Source organism: Zalophus californianus, chromosome 8 (genome assembly GCF_009762305.2).
Source record: "Zalophus californianus isolate mZalCal1 chromosome 8, mZalCal1.pri.v2, whole genome shotgun sequence".
NCBI lineage: Eukaryota > Metazoa > Chordata > Mammalia > Carnivora > Otariidae > Zalophus > Zalophus californianus.
This window is the reverse complement of record NC_045602.1, coordinates 115,084,392-115,101,913: the sequence shown is the minus strand read 5'-3', so window position 1 is coordinate 115,101,913 and position 17,522 is coordinate 115,084,392. Positions and strand designations below refer to the sequence as shown.

The following is a 17,522-nucleotide window of genomic DNA, read 5'->3' as shown; positions in this document are numbered from 1 at the left end:
GGATTACTAGGATTACCCCCATTTTGCAGAAAAGGATGCAGACGCTCAGAGGTGAAGTCCCTTGCAGGTCTCACGCACAAGGTGTCACTCTGTTGTACCGCAGTTTGCTGACCCTACAGCGGTGTGGGACCTGCCCTTGCTGGGCACGCGGTGCGACCCCTTCCATCCTGTTCCCGGCTGTGGAGCACTCCCGAGCCGCCAGGCACGCGCACAGCCAGTCCGAGCTGGAAGCGACCCCCGGGTGGTTCCTGGCTCCACAGTCGCCAACGCTCCGGGAGGCTCTGGTAGCAGAACCGCGGAGGCAAAAAGTGTTGGAGTTCTACTACGTGTAGCTCCTGCCCACCTGAAGGCTGGAGTCGGCTTTTCCAGTCTGGAAAGCGAGGCCCTCGGGAAGGGTAGGGGGGAGGGAGCCTCCGTGGCCGGCGGGGCGGGGAGCGGGGTGGGGGGTGGAGCCAAGCGGGGCGGGGCGGGGGGCGGGGCCCTAGATGTCCGGGCCGGCGCCAATGGGCGGGCGGCCCCCCAGGTCCGGGGCGGCGGCGGCGGTGGCGGCGGCGGCAGCGGCAGCGGCGGCGTCCAGAAGCGGGAGCCGCAGCCGAGCGAGCCGTTGCCGAGTGGCTAGCGGCGCCATGGCGTGCGCGGGGCTGCTCACCGTGTGCCTGATCCGGCCGCCCGCACCCGAGCCCCGGCGGCCCCCCGCGCCCCTGCCTGCCGCCGCCGGGCCCGCCGGACACGCGCTCTTCCAGGACGTGAGTGGGGCGCGGGCGGGGGGCGCGGGCCCTGTGGCCCTGGGGTTGTCGCTGTCTATCCAGCTCTGCCCTTTCTCTCCCGGTGTCTCGCTGGGCTCTGTCTCTCGCTGTCTCTCCTTGCCCCCGGCTCTGCGTCTGTGTGTGCATGTCTCTCCCTCCCGGTCTGTTTGGGCCCCTGCTTCGGTCCCGGGGTCTCTGCTTCTCGCTGTCTCTCTCCGACCCTGCTGTCTCTGTTCTCCCTCATCGTTTCCATTGTGTCCGTTCTCTGTCTCTCCCCTTGTCTCCTGGTTCGGGGTCACTGCCCCTGCTGTCCCCCCACCCCCACGTCCACCCTGTCTATGTGTCTGATGCCGTGGGGACGGTTAACACTCGATCACAGGAGCAGTCCTCTCTATGGCAACCCTAGGCTGGGCTGACCCGGGCACGGGAGCCCGGAAGAATAAACAGCCTCCTGACTTCTGACCCAGTGCTGACCCCAGGAGTCCCTCAGATCTGACCCAGGGGCCATGGGGTCCCACAGCTGGTCAGGATTGCGCGCAGTGGTCTGTACGTCCCTCCTGTGGGTGGCAGGTGGGCCTGCAGCCCCCTGGGGGCACCAACATGGAGCAGCCTAGCGGGGCCTCGGTCCCTGCCCCGAGCCCCTTCCTCCCTTTCACCCTAGTGCTCAGCCCCTCCTGGCCCACTCATGCCCTGACTTTCAGAGGTCTCCGCCTGTGGGGAAGCTGGTGCTCCTGTCCCTTCCCTGCTTGCTGTCCCCAGTGACTCAGCACCTTGACCACAGTCCTCTTGGATGGAAGGGACCTGTCTGTCCTGCTTCCCAGATGGAAAAACCAAGGCCCGATGAGTTCAGACTATGTCTGCGATCACACATGGAGGCAGATGGATGCTAGGGCGTGGCCCCAGATGTCCTCACTCCTAGTGTCGCACCCCATCTCCATCTGCCCCAGTCAGGCCACACTGGGCTGCTGTGTGACCCTGAGCCAGTGGCAGGCCTTCTGTGAGTCAGGTTTCTGGCCAGGGGTTAGATTCATGCCAGTGCTTCACTGGCCCAGAGCAAACAGCTGGAGAGGAGTGGCTTTCAGGAGCTGGAGCTGCTAGGCGTTCTCTGTCCAGGCTTTGGCCTGCCCCTTCTCGCCAGGTGTGTTGGTCTCCCATTTGCTGGGCTGCTTTGGGTGACGTGGGAGTCTCTGGTCCCTGAACATGTCTTGACTCTGCTCCTCTCTGTCCGCCTCTGTTGCCCTTCATCTCTGCTTCTCTGTAAATGCAGTCTGTCCACCCTTGCTCTCTGCCACTCACTTCCCCTTGCACATGTACGTACACACACACACACATATACGTGAGCCTGCCCGAGGCCTTCACACTGAGTCAGACTCAGAGGAAGCCCCAGCCCTGAAAGGGTTAACCCCAGGCATCCACAAAGAAAGGACTAGCCACTGCCCGCATATCAGGGTCTTAAACAAGCACCTAGGGAAACAGCCTTGAACAGGCAGAGTCTGGGATGGACCATGGCCATGCTGCAGAGTTGGGGGGTTCAGATCTGGGACAAGGGCCCAGAAACTGGGCCCATCTCCCTTCCTTCCTCAAGCTGGGACCGTGCCAAGGGCTGATGCATCAGACAGAATCCAGGATAGACTCTAGGTATGGGAGGTGGGGGTGCCGGAAGCTGGCCTGGAGCACCTGCCATGAGGGTGCTTGGTGGGGGGACCTGGCTGTTGGGAGACCCAGGAGGTCTCCCTGCAGGAGAAGTGAGCAAGTGGTGGGACCTGCTGTGTGATCTTCCTGTGCCCCTCTTGTTGGAAAACCTCCTGCAGGGCTGATCTGGGCAGGGAGTTGGGACCAGGCTGGGCAGGAGGAAGGGTGAGGTGGGGGCAGCCTGGCCAGCTGGGGCCCTAATGAGTTGGTGGGGGGACCTCTTGCCTCCTAGGCAGCACTCACAGTTCCCATCTGTGCCCCTTTGTCCTCTAGGTTTTCCGCAGAGCAGACAAGAATGGTAAGTGTGTCTTCCCCTGGGTCCACAGTATAGGGAAGGGTGGGAGACATCAGGGAGGCTCAGGGGAGTGTGGGGTTTGGGGGTACAGCCTAGAATGGAGAAGACTCTTGAGGAGACCCAAATCAGGAAGATCACTCAAGGCATCCTTCCCAGAGGGAGTGCTGTTTGGAGTTGAGCTTGGCAGGATGGAGAGTGGAGGGAATGTGGTTTAGTCAGAGGCTGGAGGTGGGGGTGTACTCTAACACAGTGCCCTGGCACAGTTGTGGGTAACTCTTCTATATGACTTCATGTTGTCCTCACACCTGTCAGCTAGGTGGGAACTCTTCACCCCATTTCACAGACGAAGGAGCAGAAGCCCAGAGAGGTGAAGTGGGTGGCCTAAAGTCACAAAGCCTTTTAAGTGGTGGGGCTTGAACCAGGGTCTGTGTGATGCTTTGTCCCAGGTTCCCTGTGTAAGGGGCTTGGAAAGGTGGGGTGATGGAGATGAAGCCCTAGATCTTTAGAGGGCTCAGTAACTTTCTGTATGACCAGCCACCTGGACCCAGGGAGGGCTTGCACAGGATGGTGCTGGGTCCAGAGAATCCGCTTCCCCTGCCCTGGGTCCTGGGCAGTCTCAGACCCGGGTCTGGGAAAACCTTGAAAGCTAAAGCAGGAGCCCTCAAGGGAGCCCGGAAGCAAGTTGCTGCCCACAGGTGACTTGGAGCAGCCCACTGTGCCCTGATTGGCCGGGTGAGGGTCTGAGCTGAGGCAGCCAGTCAGCCTCGGCCTCACTTCCGTCTGGGGTCTTCAGACCCTTTTGTGTAAGCCTCCTAGAGACAGGATCGTGTCCCAACTCACTGATCAGGACATTTGGATCACAGCGTCCTGCCTGGGGAGGCTCAGACCCTCCCCCAGCCCTGCTCCCCCAACCCCATCTGCTTACAGACCTTACAGGCCAAATCCCCAGTGTCTTTGGCCATTGCACCGTTGATTAGACTGTTACGAGGTCCCTGCATAGAGGAGGTTATTCCCTGCTGCTTCTTGCAGGGGCTCCAACTCTTAGGAAGATCTCATCTGCCTCCCAGTGGCTTCTCTGTGAAGGGCGTGGGTCCTGAGCAGCCTGGAGCCAGGCTGGCCGGCAGAGACTCAGCCCCCAAGTCCTCCGAGTGACGTCTAGGTCCTGCCATGATCTGGCCGTGTCCCAGGCTGTTCATTTGCATCTTCACTTGGCAAACATGTATTGAGTCCTGATGTAATGCGACGTGTACGCTGCCCTGTCCCTTAGGTGCCTGGAAAGTGGACCCTGCTGCCTTGGTGGGCACCTCCAGGGACCCTTTTGTCTCCAACAGCCAGGTCCCCCCACCAAGCTCAGAATTCCACTCCACCTGGCTGAGTAGTCGTTAGGGGGGGTCTGAATCTGGTGGCAGGGGTCAGGGATACCAGCTCTGCTCCCTGCCCCCCCCCCAGATGATGGTAAGCTCTCATTTGAGGAATTCCAGAATTACTTTGCTGATGGGGTTCTCAGCCCTGGGGAGCTGCGGGAGCTGTTCAACGGCATTGATGGGCACTCCACCAAGTAAGTACGAGAGGGGGTGGGTGAGCCGTGGGTAGATGTGAGGCTAGGTTATCCCAGCCGCACTGTGTCCCCTGCTGCCTCAGTTCCTTATGGAGGATGGGGGGTTGCATAGGGAGAGAGGTGCCGGGGCCCGATGCCAACTTCACCCGCCCACTCACCCCCCTCCCTGGCTCCAGTCTTGTCCATCACACTCCTTCCAGCTGGGACCCCAAAATAGCCAGGTCTGAGTCACCGCCCATGGTTCAGCCCACAGTGTCCCCCCTCCCCATTCCCGCTTCCTGCAGGGACCAGAGGATGCCAGCTTCCACCCGTGGATGCAAGTGCACCAACACGCACTTACCTCCCCGTGTGTGTTCCTTAGCGGCAGTTGCACGCTTTCCTCCCTGTGCTTCCTCACATGCGTGCACATGCACACACAGCTGTCCCTCCCTGTCCCCTTGCATCTCCTTAGAAATAATTCCAGACTCTGGGTCAGCATTCAAGGTTGCCGTGCCCTTCCCTATTCTGGAGCCTGAGCCAGACCTTTTTGTCTGCAGTGCCGCCACCTCCCTACCACCAGACACTCCAGTCAAATCCCTTGTCCTTCAATGCCTAACTAAAGCAGCCTCCTCCGGGAAGCCCTCCCTAACCTACCAAGTAATACCCTGTGCTTTCTCTGGACTTCCCCAGACCTGGCTTCCCCTTCCCAGCTCTGACCCCTCCTCTCTGGCCTGTGTCCACATTTCTCTCCCTGGGCCTGAAAGCCCCTTGGAGGCCAGGAGTGGGTCTGAATTTTTACCCTCCGTAGTACCCTCGCTGCCCCTCTCGGCCCACTGAGCCACTTCACCTGGGGTAGAGGCAGGATCAGGCTGAGCTGGGCAGGCGGTGGGAGGGGCATTGGCTTCAGAGTCCCAGGTCACAGGCTTACGTCTGTGGGACTGAAGGGTGCCTTCTCTTTTCCCCACAGCAATTTGGAAACAGAGAGACTGTGTGGTGAGTAGGCCCACGGGAGCTCCGGTCTCCTGGGACCCCTGGGCAGGTGGGCAAGATGAGAGGCTGTTCCTCCTCTCCTAATGTAACAGGATGGGCTTGGCTCAGGATATGAGGCCTGGTTGGCTGCAGAGGAATTCCAGGTTGGGGTAAATGAGGCCATGGAGCAGGTGGGGGGTGGTCCGGGAACCTTTGAGCACCTCCTCTGCCCACAGACTATTTCTCAGAACACCTGGGTGTCTACCGGCCCGTGCTGGCTGCCCTGGAGTCGCTGAACTGTGCAGTGCTCACTGCCATGGACACCACCAAGCTGGTGAGTGGAGGGCTTGATGCTGGAAGGCTGGGAACAAGGGCAGGGGTGTCTGCTGTGCTGTGGGAGCCTCTGCTGCCACAGCTCAGGGCTTGGGTTCAAATCATGACTCTCTTGCTTCCTAGCTGTGCACCTTTATCTCTCTGGGCCTCAGTTTTCTCATCTGTAAACTGGGGATAATAATAGAGCTTACCTGCATACGTTTGGTGTGACAGTTAAATGAGAGTGAAGGCAGGGATTTTTGCCTTTCTTGTTCTCGGCTCTTATTTCCAGCACCCAGCACTGTGCCTGGCACACAGAAGCCACTTGATACCTAGAGCTGCTGCTGCTGTTGTTTCTGTTATTGGCGAGGCCTAACTCTTGTGGGGTATGGTGCCCAGGACCCAGCAGGGATGGGGTGGGAGGTGGGGCATGCTCACACACGGCCACAGGCCCACGCTGGTGTGTGGAACCTGGGGGTGGGGGGCAGGGCCTCGCCCAAGGACATGGGTAAAGCTGGTATGTGTTCCCCCAAGTGTTTGTATGCACGTGTGGCCACCTGTGCGTATAAGCACAAACAGTGCTCACAGCCAGGGCTCTAGGCTCTTGGATAGTGACTTCGAAAACACAAGCCACACCTCCCTTTGTGTGTTTCTTTTAAGAAATGTCTCCGCCCCGGGGCACCTGGGTAGCTCAGTTGGTTAAGCGACTGCCTTCGGCTCAGGTCATGATCCCGGAGTCCCGGGATCGAGTCCCGCATCGGGCTCCCGGCTCAGCAGGGAGCCTGCTTCTCCCTCCGACCTTCTCCCCTCTCATGCTGTTTCTCTCTCTCTCTCTCTCAAATGAATGGATAAAATCTTAAAAAAAAAAAAAAAAAAAAAGAAATGTCTCCACCCCGCTTTGTCCCATAGCTCTTAATAACGAGGCAAGGAGGGAACAGGGAGGCGGCCCAGGATTGTGCCTGACCTCACTTTTTACAGAAGGGGAAACTGAGGCCCTCAGTGAGTCAATGATCAGCTGAGGACAGGGCTTCCTTTTCTGGCTGCTTCCACATGCGATTTTGTCCGTTTTCAAAGGGTCACCCCTTGAAGCTTGGCATAGGATGGGAATCCAAGCAGTACTGGGTGAGGGGTTGACGTGTTGTAACTATTTCCGTATCTGTGGCCTGAACACAAGTGCCGGTGTTGCATTCCTTGTTGCCATGGAAACAGGGCCCTGGGGGTAGGCACCTGGACTGGTATTCTCTGAACTGGCACTGGTTAGGGTAGATTCGAACTGCAGGTCGAAGTGAGGGTCCTAGAGGTCCGGACCACCTCCTCCTGGCTCAGGAAGAGTTAGGGGCCACCCATCGGCACATGAGGACTCTGCCAGCTCTGATCACTTGAGACTTTTATCTGGAACTCAGTGCCTCCGACGGAGTATAGCTCAGCCCACCGAGCCTCCCCCTCCGCAGCCCCCCCCGGTGGCGCCTCCTCTCCAGTACAGCGTGACTCAGTCGAACACTTCGTGCACCAGCCGGGAGCCACACTCCTGGTACATGGCCCGGGTTATCCAGCGGCACTGGAAGGAGCGCAGCGAGGCCACCATGGAGCCGCCTGTCCATACTGCTGTGCCACGCCCAGGCGCCGCCACCAGGCACGGCCTCAGCGCCCCGTAGCCGTGCCTCCGGCACTGCGCCTCCAGCTCCATTTCCAGGCGCTTGGTGAAGCCAGGGAAGAGTGTGGAGCCACCGGCCAGCACCACGGTGTCAGCCAGCCGCTTCCGGAGCGTTGCGGGAACCTTCTGCAGTGCCCGGAAGACCAGTGCGGGCAGGCCCGGCCTGGCCTGGCCTAGCAGACTCGGCTGGAAGATGGGTTCTGGGCAGCGGAAGCGCTCGCTGCTGAGACAGACGGAGTACCCATTGCCTAAGCAGAAACTGACCGGATGGTGGCGGTCAGGGTTACGAAGGTCCCCCTCAAAGTCCAGTGACACATAGCAGTAGCGTTTCTTGAGCTGTGTGATGGCCTTGCGGGGCAGGGCCTGCAGCTGTAGGTGGGGGCATGCTGCCACCAGCAGGTCCCGCAGGTAGCGTGACAGGGTGCTGCCTGCCACGTCCAGCCGGAACGTGGCCTCGTGCCGCGCGTGGCCCGCATAGATGGGCGTGGCGTGGCACACGCCCGCGCCTGCCTCCACAGCCAGCCCGCTGAACGCGCCAGTGGAGCAGAGCGCCAACAACGCTGTGCTGGCCATGTGGCACGCGGGCACTGCCAAGGTCTCGAACAGCAGCTCGGCTATCCTGTCGCGGCCCGCTGGCGGCGCCGACGGCGAATCACTCACTAGCACGGGCCACTGCTCCGGGCACACCCGCAGGCCGCCCACCAGCAGGCGCTCCCACAGCCCCTCCAGCGCCTCCCAGTCCACCACCACGCCGTGCTTGATGGGGTGCGCCCGCGCCACGCCACCCATCAGCTCGCCGCCCAGTGCCCCCGGCGGCACCGGCCGGTCCCAGCTGGGCACCAGGCTGGAGCTCTTCAGCACCAGGCGCGGCTGGTGCTCGCCCGCGAAGCCCGCCTTAATGAAGCCCGAGCCCTGGTCTATGACCACCGCCACGCGGCCCAGCGAGGGCGGCCGACGGACCCGCCTGCTTCCGGACACCGATGCCACCGTGGCTTTCTGGGCTCCGCCCCGCCGCGTGCCTGAGGCTCCGCCCGCCTTTCAGCTCTTGGCTCTGGCCCCAAGCCTAAGTCCCGGCCTTTCTGGCCACAGAACTAGGGCTCTCAATTTTTGGCTGCAGCCTCTGGTCTAGAGCTCCCACTCTTCCCGTCAGACTGGACGTCCCTTTTCAGCTCTTGGCTCCGCCCACGGGCCCGAGGCCCCGCCCCCGGCTCAAGGGCCAGTCTCCCGCTCTCAGCGGGCTTCCGCCGCTTCAGACCTTCTTTGCCCTCCTGTGGCTCCAGACTCAAGACTCCACCTTGCACCAGACCCGCCTGAGGACTCACCTCCGCTGCGCGGCCCACTCATTCGGCCCTGGCGGAGGTGGATGATGAGAGGGCCGCATCAAATCCTAAATAAGGAGAAGCTGCCCGGAGCAGCATAACTCTTAACAATGAAGGGGCCTTGTGGCAATGTTCTGGGGACATATATCCTCCCGTGGGGACCCAGGAGTCCAGCCCAGTCCTTGAGCCCCAGGCGGTCTCCTGGCACCTCTCTCCTGGCCTTAAGTCTTTCCTGGTTGTGTTGGTGGAACGGGGTGGTCAGAGAAGGAAGGAAAAGAACTTGGATTGGACTCATTGTGACCTCAGTCCTCAGTACCTGCTGTGCTTCCTTCCCCACAGCCCTTTCCATCCATGAAAACTCCCTGGACACATCTGCTCTCCTGGGACAAGGCCAAGAGCAGTGATTTTGGCATTGGGGTATCTGGCCTCAGCTGCACAACCAATCTGATTCCCTCCCCAAACCCCTTCAGATTATCTGATGTATTCTGGCTAGATGTACAGCCAACCACCCTCCCCCTTCCCTGCCCCAATCCAGTGCTGACGAGAAAGCTCTTAATCACAGATCTACAGCCACTCTGAGGACCTCTGTGTTCAGCCCTGAGGGGCCCAGACAGTCCACATAGGGACCCTACCTTCAGGGGCTTCCATGTATGGACTCTTGTGGACCTGAATTTGTGACTCAGTTCTGAAGACCACGACTCATTGTTTGCCCCTGAGCAAGTCCTAATTTCTCTCTGGGCTCAGTTTCTTCCTCCAAAAGGTAGTTCTAATCCTCACACAGGAAATTTCCTAGGCCACTTGTCTCTGCAGAGTCTATTCTCCTTAGGACCATTTTGGTTTCAAGTAGGAGAGCTACTCAGGTGAACTTAAGCTAAAATAGGGATTTTATTACAAGGATATGTCTTATATATATATATATATTTAAGATTTTATTTCTCTGACAGAGAGAGACACAGCGAGAGAGGGAACACAAGCAGGGGGAGTGGGAGAGGGAGAAGCAGGTTCCCCACTGAGCAGGGAGCCCGATGCGGGGCTCAATCCCAGGACCCTGGGATCATGACCTGAGCTGAAGGCAGACGCTTAATGACTGAGCCACCCAGGCGCCCCAAGGATCTTGTATGTCTTATGGATACCAAGGGCAAAGATGAAATCAGGTTTTGGGAACAGACTGGAAGTAGGGCCTGACTCCAGGATGTGTACTGTCTGCATTATTTTTTTTATTCTTCCAAAGACCGGCTTAAGCCCATGCATGTTTATGTAGCAGTCTCTCACAGCTCCTGAATTACAGTCCCAGGGAAGAGGCTGGTAAGACCAGCCTTGGCCAATCACGTATGGCCAGGATGTGTGGCCACATTGAGGAACATGGTTACCATGATTGTGACCACACGGATGGTAGGAAAAGGTTTGTTCTTACAAGCATTTGGAGAGATGCTATGGGTCATGCAACCTCCAGCCTGATGCAGGGGGATATGGAAGGGATATCGATTGTGTTGACACTAACGAAAGTGCATCTTCAGCAGAAGCTGGGCCTATGTCTTTAATAAGCTGGGACCTTCACCCCTGCTGCATCTGCCCCCTTTGGGACTTTCTGAGGCGGTCACAAGTAGAAGGTTGGCTACAGTTTTGGTAGAGCTGGGGCAGCACTCAGGTCTGGAGCTGGGTTTGGGACCCAGGAGAATGAGAACAAACAGCTGGATCCTTCTCACAGAAAGCATGCCGGCCCCTCCTGGGTGAGTGAGGGAGGTGAACCTTGCATTGGAGAGCACAGTGGTGATATGGCTAGAGCAGGGTTGAGGATAGGAGTCACTCAGAAGCCCTAGAAGGAGAGACTGAGGCTGGGGGCTGGGCCTGCACATGACAACAGTAAGTTTGGGCATTTCCCTGTGGGCCACGGAGAACCGGTGGGGGCTTATGAGGAGAGTGAACTGTCCTACAGCTGGCTAAGTGGTTTGGAAGAAGTCTCTGGCTGCAGTGTTGGCAAAGGGATGGCACAGGGTAGGTTGGGAGACAAGTGACTGAGGTGACTTGGGGGTTACCAAGCGCATTGGGGCAGGAGTGAGGGATTAGAGGCCCACAGAGCCCAGCCTCTCCACCTGGGTGCTCTCACGGGCAGACTGTGAGTCCCAGGCCCCAGCCCTGCTGATCGTGGGGCCTTCTCAGTTCTTTCCAGGGTGGTGGCTGTTTGCCTGGAACCCTCCCCGTGCCTAAGGACTTGTGAATGTTGGGGACATGTGGAGATGTTAGACTTCTGTGGGAAGCAGGCCCCTCCTCCTAGCTTGGCCAAGCTGGGGTTTGCCCAAACTCACCTCCCTTGGGCCTGCAGACCTTGAAGGTTCTGACCAGGGCCTGGAGTTGCTGGGAGGAGGAAAACAGCTTCCCTCCACTGTGGCTGGGTGCCCCTCCCCAGCTCGGGGTGGGGGTTCTGTCGCTTCGGTCACAAGGAGAAGGCACCAACAGTTTTGGCTCCAGGCCGTGGCCGTTGCTCTGCCATCAATACTCCCATTTCATCCCTGTCTCGCTCTGGGCCTCAGTTTCCCCCACCCAGCTCCGTGTTGCGCCGCCTCGGACAGAGCTAGCGGGCGCCAGGGTTGCTATGCGCTCTTTATTGGGCCGGGGGCCGCGGACCGGGCCGGGCGCTCAGGGCCGCGGGCGAGGGCAGCGGCGCCGCTTCCGCGGCTGCTCCTCGGCGGGGTCGGCATCGCGGTCCACCTCGCTCTCGGTCAGCAGGCGCGCATACAGCCGCTGCCAGCCCGGCGCCACCGTGGCTCCGCCCCCCGCTCCGGTCCCGCCCCCGGGCGCGCCCGCCGCGCAGCGCCCCTCCTCCTGCAGCCGCGCGTCCAGCAGCAGCAGCAGGACCAAGATCTTCTTCATCTCGCGCGCGCGTACGCCCTCGCGCCGATCAGCGCCGTCGCCCGCTCCTCGCAGCATGGGCGCCGCCGCCGGGGAGCCCACCGGGCCGCCCGTTGCGTCCTCGCCTGGTCGTCCAGGCCGCGCGCTGGGGCCCGCCGCCACCTCGGCTAGCTGCTGCCGCTTGTCCAAGGGGAAAAGTAGCACGATCTTGGCCTGGGGGAAGAGCGCCCCGCGTCTTCTTGCTGAGGATCCTTACCCACCAGGTCCTGTCTCCTGGGACTCTGTTCCCTTTACGTTTCCAGGGGGCGGGAGTGGGTCTCCCCCTACCCCATCGCCCAGGACCCCTGCCTTCCCTCTGGATACCCTTACCCACCCGAGGTTGACCTCCCGAGACCTTGCACCGTCGACGTATATGGGATTCTTTGCCTGCCCTCCTAGCGTTGGTGCTGGGACTCTAACCCACCCCAGAAGAATAGCACATTTTGTGGCTAGAAGCTGGAAAGGGGGCATAAGAGAACACCCTGTGCCCATAGCCTCTGTGGTTCCAACTAGGGCTGATTCTCATTGCTGAGCCCTCTACCCGTCTGTTAAGAGTTGGGAGAATCCCTTCCTGCCCACCCTCCTGGACTCCCAAGTCTCCTGGTTTCTCCTGGTTTCTTGAATCCCTGCCCTCCCTTCTGGGCTGTTAGGACCCAACCACATCCACGTAGATTCCTGGGACCCTCATCCTCAGGAGGGGTTATCCAAGCCTTTCTATGGCCCTCGGACTTATGCCCACAAGGCCTAGACTCCCAGCATTCCCTCTTGCCCACCTGTTCAAGTACCCCTGGCTCCCACCTACCCCCAGCACCCTGGCACTCACGCTTGGCTTCTTCCGCTTGAGGTGGCTGAAGAACTGCTGTTTCCGCCCAGCCTTGTCCATATCGGGCGGCCTCTCCTTGCAGGCCTCCTTGGGCACTTTGGTCCTCTTGTGAGAACTGTTGTTTCCCATGGCAGGGCTGGTCACCACTGGGGGCCACAGCCCATGCTGCCTCTGCCCTGCCTTCTGGCTGGGTGGGGCGGGGGGGGGGGGCCCTGCCCCTGCTCTGTCCCGTGGAGGCCACATTGTGACCTCATGGGTAAACCTCACCAGCTCCAGACTCAAAAGCTCCTCCTCCCAGAACCCACAGGCACATCTTGGCTCGGTTTATTCTGTGATTTATGGCTTTGGTTTCTCAACTATAAAACTCGGCTAATAATCACGAATGAGGCAATGCTCGTAAGGTGCTTAGTGTTGAGTAGGGAGGAATTTTTGTGGTCTGGGTTTGAATTCTGACTCTGCCACTAACAGTTGAGTGATCTTGGCCAAGGTAATCAACTGCTCTAGGCCTCAGTCTTCTCACCTGCAAAATGGGGCCAATTATGGTTCCTGTAAATTGCTATGAGGATTAAATGAAATTCTCCTTTGAACATGGCCTGGCAAAGGGGGGGTACTGTTATGTTAGCCAGGTTTTTTGGTTGCAAGTAACGGAGACTGATTCATCATCTTAAGTGCTCAAAAGGGAATTTATTGGAAGGATTTCAGGGAGCTCAGAGCATGGCCAGGAAGTCTGGAGACCAGGCTTGGAGAGACAGGACAGAGGCCATCAGCTCAAGAGTGAGGACTCAGCCCCCATTCTGTTCCCGCCTCCCAGCTCATAAGCCTGGCCCAGCAGGGCTCATTTGATGGCTGAGCTGAGGCAGGTCATGGACAGGAGATGAAGTCCCCTATGGATGGTGCCTCTGGAGCCCCTCGTGGAGGGTGGACAAGCCCCTGGCTGGACCATGGGTCCTCAGGACTCCCATCCTGCTCTGTGTCCTGTGTAGGAATTAACTCATTGAAGTTTTTCAACAGCTCAGTGAGATGGCTGCTATCATCCCTGTTTTCTGGGTGAGGAAACTGAGGCACAAGGAGGCGAAGGTAGTTGGAGAGTCTCTGAGCATCCCACATGAGCAGCATAGGGCCTGGCATATGTCAGCCTTGTCTTTCTGCCCACGATGGGAGGGGCTGAGTGGAGGCTAGTGATGTAGGGATCAGTGCTGGTGTGTGTGTAAGGACAGGGACCTGGCTGGCTGGCTTGTATCTGCAGCTCCTAGGAGAAGGTAAAAGTTTTGTTGCATGGATGAGTGAATGAATGAATGCATGCATAATTATGAGTTTAGGGCCAGCTGGTGAGTATGGGGCCACATCACACCATCATTTTGCCTCATGTGTCAAAACTGGCTTTTGGATGCCCTGTGACCTGCCCTACCCCTCACCTGCCTACCTGTACGTGGGGCCACACTGGCTGAAGGTGGCGTCCCAACAGGGAAGGGGCCTTGGGGCCCAGAAAACGGCAGATGCCTCCCTGTTAAGTTGGCCTCACACCTCCCAGGAAGGAAAGCCAGGCAGACGAGGAGGGTCCAGGCCTGGCTCCCAGTCCCAACACTGTTCTGCTCCCGTTGCATGCTCTCTGCTCTTCATGCTGTCGCCGTTGCTTTGATGGGCAAGGGGTAGGGGGACGGGGCAGTGGCTCCCCGTTCAGAAATAATAGGCTTGAGACCAGGAAATGTTGACCATGTCCCCTCTGCCCCCAGGAGTATGAGCGGGCCTCCAAGGTGGACCAGTTTGTGACGCGCTTCCTCCTGCGGGAGACGGTGAGCCAGCTACAAGCCCTGCAGAGCTCGTTGGAAGGGGCATCAGATACCCTGGAGGCCCAGGCCCGGGGCCCACGGTATGTGAGGTGCCCCGCTGGTCGCCGTCGCCACATTCCAGGGCCCTCAGCTTCCATCACATTCCGTAGCTCCAGTATCCCAGAGCTCACATTCTTGTTGGCAGGGAGGCCAAGAAGGGGTGAGAGGGGGTGGCTGGCTGGCTTTGAGGCTGGGTCTCAATGTCCCCGGAAGCCTGTTTTGCCCCACCCAGGCCTGGCCCTGTTCTGGGGCCCCAGTCCTTGGCCTGTGGGTCTGGGAGCAGCCGGTCGACCTTCCACTTCCCTAGGTCAGACGAAGACAGTGTGGGGGTGCAGAGCAGGCCCCACGGCAGTCGGCGGGTAGGGCGCAGGGCCCTGCGGAGCATCGGTCGGTCACCCACCTGGTCTCCTGGCTCCTCCGCCTCAGACACAGGTGGGCCTGTGGCAGCGTGGGAGGTCTGGCTGAGGAGGGTGCCGGGCGGGCGCAGTGCCCACCCCTCCACTGTCCCTGAGAGGCTTCCCCACGTGCGGGGCCCGTGCCAGACTTCCCCACCATGGGTCTCCCACCCCAGGGCAGAGCTCGGGAGCCGAGATGCGGTGGCGGCTCCAGGTCAACCGTCTCCAGGAGCTCATTGACCAGCTCGAGTGTAAGGTGAGGGTCATGTGGCCAGTGCCCCAAGGGGGAGGACCTTCCTGGAATCCGTCTGAGCCAGACACGGTGGGGGCCCTGCCCACACTCTGCGTCCCTCACAGGCCCCCAGGCTGGAACCTCTGCACGAAGAGGAGCTTACCAAGGGGCCTGACTCGGTAAGTCCAGGAGAGGGACAGGCAACTGGGCATCGTGCCAGGAGGAGGTGCTCATTAAGTGAGGGGACTCACGGGCCTGCTGCCCACTTGGCCTCTAGTAGGTTATACAGATGCCCTTTTCCCAGGCTGGTCCAGCCCTCGTCCCCCAGGCCTGGCAGCAGGCGCCAGGCCCGGTCCTTGCTGTGGGACCGTGTATAAGTCCCGGCCCCTCTCTGGGCATTAGTCTCCCTCATCTGCATCCCTGAAAGCTGGTCTGGGTAGCATGGTTGGAGGTTGGAGGGAGGAAATGGTGGCATACTTCAGGAGAGAGAGACAGTGGCAGGATCGAGGCAGTGACCTTGGCCGTGGGGAGAGGAGGATGGAGTCAGGGATGCGGGGGGGGGGGGGCGGGGGGGGCGGGTTGGGCAGGAGCTTGATCTCGTGGCAGGCCAGCGCTGGTGCAAGTCAGACAGGGCGGGGTCTTCCTGAAGGCCACATCCCGTCCCTCGCTGAGCCCTGCCTTACCCTGGCTGACCAGGTGGCCTCTCTTGCTAGCACATCCTCGTGGCCCAGAGGCAGGTGCAGGTGGCGGAGGAAGCCCTGCAGGATTTCCACCGTGCCCTGTGCTGCTACGTGGACTTCACAGGGGCCCAGAGCCATTGCCTGCAGTGAGTCCCCAGCTGGCTAGTGGGCTGGCCAAGGTCGGGGCGGGGGTGGTGAGTAGGGCAAAGTGCCGGGGGGGCTGGGCATCCTGGGCCAGGGCTCCCATTAGACACCCCGGCTGGGTGGGCAGTGGTGGTGGTAGCCTGGGCCTGGCCTGGCCATCTCTTTGGTCCCACAGTGTGTCTGCCCAGAAGATGCTAGACAATGCCTCTTTCACCCTGTATGAGTTCTGGCAGGATGAGGCCTCCTGGAGAAGGTATGAATGGTGTCTGAAAACTAACGTGTATTGAGTATGGGCCCTGGAGTGAGTCAGGCCGTGGTCCCAATCATCCGCTATCAGACCCTGGCTGTGTGACTTTGGGAGGGTTACTTATCCCCTCCGAGCCCCAGCGGTGTCCTTTCCAAAATGAGAGTGGTAAGAGGTCCACCCTCCTGTGAGCCAAATGAGACAGCAGATGAAGACCTGAACACAGCGCTGGGGGCAGGGTAGAGAGCAGGCACTCGGGGAACTGCGCCACAGCCTGTGCCAGGCACCCATGGGTTACACTTCATGTAATCCTCCGCGTGTCGTGCTACAGTATGCACTCTTGCCCCCAGTTCACAGGGGGAGCTGAGGCTCAGAGCCAGTAGGAGGCAGGACTGGGGAGGGAGTGGGGAGCTCTCAACCAGGTGGTCTTGTCCTCTGGGGGACGAGCTCCAGCCTCAGGTCACTCCATGAACCTCCCCAGGCACCAGCATTCTGCCTGTAGTAAGGCCCTTCCAGCGCATCCTCATTGACTACCTTCGGGCTCCGGACACCCTCACCACTGTGTTCTTCCCAGGTATGCTGTGGCCCCCAACCCTCTCTACAGCCGTATGGAGTGGCAGTGGGCCCCTGATGCCTTCTGATCCTCAACCTCTGACCCCTAGCCTCCTGGTGGATTATGAATAATAACTGAGCCTGACCTGCATAAGCCAAGGCCCTGGGGCCCTCCCTGCCTCATTCTGGAGCTTCTGGACTGGTCAACTCAGCACCAAGACCAAGGACGTGGCCACTCTTAGACCTGGGGCTGGGCTCTCAGAGGTGCCCCCCGCCCCCCCCCTCCCCCCGACCCAGCCGGTGGAGAGTCCCTCAGCCCAGGGATCAGGGACTGGGCTGCTTGCTTTCTGTTTATCAGTGTATTCTATTTGAATCTTTAGCCTCTGAGGCACTCTGGCCTCTGCCTGGCTCAGGAGGCTTGGATTCTGGTCCCCTTCTGTCCCAGCCTTGTTGTGGGACACAGAGCAGGTCGCTTCCCTCTCTGGGTGGGCCTTGGGCTGTCTGGCTGCCTAGTGGGTACCCTGCTTTCTTCCTGCTGCCTTGGGGCCAGGCTTCTGCTCTTCCTCAACCAGCCGCAGAACCAGGGCTGATGCTCAGGGACACCACCCCCCCACCAAACCTCGACCCCTGAGGCTGGGCCGGATCCGTCTGCAGTGTGGGGTAAGGACCTGGGTGTCCCCATCACCCTCCTGGGCTGGCAGGCTCCAACTCTTCCAGCACCTTCCGCTGCACCAGAGCCTTCTGCAGGATCCTGGTTGGTTTGCATGTCATTTGCATATCATTTGCATGCTCATGCCCACCCGTACTCAGGGCACTATGGGAAGTCCCAAGGTGACCTTGCCAAGTAGCAATAATTTGGGCCCACTGTCACCTGCTCCCCCTGAGATACCTCTGAGCCCCAGCCCAGGACCCCAGCCCAAAGGCAATAAAGGAAGTGGTCACCTCTGGTGGTGTGTCCTCTCTCTCCCTCGGCAAGAAGGCCAGGCTTTGGGGTTGGTTTGTATATCACACCAGCCACTCAGGGCTGGCAACCTTTCTTTAGAAATCAACTGTTTCTCATCTTGGGCTCCCGTTCTCTCCAGACGGTGGGAACTTCACAGCTAACCTGTTTCCTCAACTCAGGGCCCTCTCACCTCCACAAACCCTGGTTCTGGGGTCTTGCCTGGGAAAGGAAGTGAACTGGATCGGGTTTCTGCTCTCAGCTCCCTGA

At 59.7% G+C, this 17,522-nt stretch overlaps 3 protein-coding genes across 4 annotated transcripts; 1 reads left to right on the top strand and 2 right to left on the bottom strand.

Moving 5' to 3' along the window:
- The first annotated feature begins 536 nt into the window (after positions 1-536).
- On the top strand, positions 537-17,252 carry NECAB3 (N-terminal EF-hand calcium binding protein 3). 2 transcript variants are annotated; one of them, XM_035728828.1, is made up of 14 exons: positions 537-746; positions 2,712-2,736; positions 4,183-4,291; positions 5,238-5,263; positions 5,476-5,573; positions 13,970-14,106; positions 14,373-14,497; positions 14,637-14,716; positions 14,818-14,871; positions 15,406-15,518; positions 15,692-15,780; positions 15,854-15,862; positions 16,263-16,334; positions 16,423-17,252. In XM_035728828.1, the coding sequence occupies exons 1-14, from the start codon at positions 627-629 to the stop codon at positions 16,449-16,451; spliced, it is 1,086 nt and encodes a 361-aa protein (XP_035584721.1). In that variant the 5' UTR covers positions 537-626; the 3' UTR covers positions 16,452-17,252. The 2 variants fall into 2 exon arrangements, with proteins under 2 accessions (XP_035584721.1, XP_027480098.2); XM_027624297.2 differs by lacking the exon at positions 15,854-15,862 and having other exon boundaries at positions 15,692-15,769; positions 16,242-16,334.
- On the bottom strand, positions 6,695-9,080 carry ACTL10 (actin like 10). Its single transcript, XM_027624298.2, has one exon. The coding sequence runs from the start codon at positions 7,992-7,994 to the stop codon at positions 7,041-7,043; it is 954 nt and encodes a 317-aa protein (XP_027480099.1). The 5' UTR covers positions 7,995-9,080; the 3' UTR covers positions 6,695-7,040.
- Positions 11,091-12,441, bottom strand: C8H20orf144 (chromosome 8 C20orf144 homolog). The gene is made up of 2 exons (XM_027624301.1): positions 12,237-12,441; positions 11,091-11,587 (listed from the first exon to the last, which is right to left on the bottom strand). The coding sequence occupies exons 1-2, from the start codon at positions 12,363-12,365 to the stop codon at positions 11,162-11,164; spliced, it is 555 nt and encodes a 184-aa protein (XP_027480102.1). The 5' UTR covers positions 12,366-12,441; the 3' UTR covers positions 11,091-11,161.
- Positions 17,253-17,522: the final 270 nt, after the last annotated feature.

Coding starts and splice junctions, on each gene's coding strand:
- C8H20orf144 (XM_027624301.1), bottom strand. CDS start 12,365: ATGGGAAACAACAGTTCTCACAAGAGGACCAAAGTGCCCAAGGAGGCC. Junction 11,588..12,236: donor TCAAGCGGAAGAAGCCAAGC/GTGAGTGCCAGG, acceptor CTCTTCCCCCAG/GCCAAGATCGTGCTACTTTT.
- ACTL10 (XM_027624298.2), bottom strand. CDS start 7,994: ATGGGTGGCGTGGCGCGGGCGCACCCCATCAAGCACGGCGTGGTGGTG.
- NECAB3 (XM_035728828.1), top strand. CDS start 627: ATGGCGTGCGCGGGGCTGCTCACCGTGTGCCTGATCCGGCCGCCCGCA. Junction 5,264..5,475: donor GGAAACAGAGAGACTGTGTG/GTGAGTAGGCCC, acceptor CTCTGCCCACAG/ACTATTTCTCAGAACACCTG. Junction 14,872..15,405: donor TTACCAAGGGGCCTGACTCG/GTAAGTCCAGGA, acceptor CTCTCTTGCTAG/CACATCCTCGTGGCCCAGAG.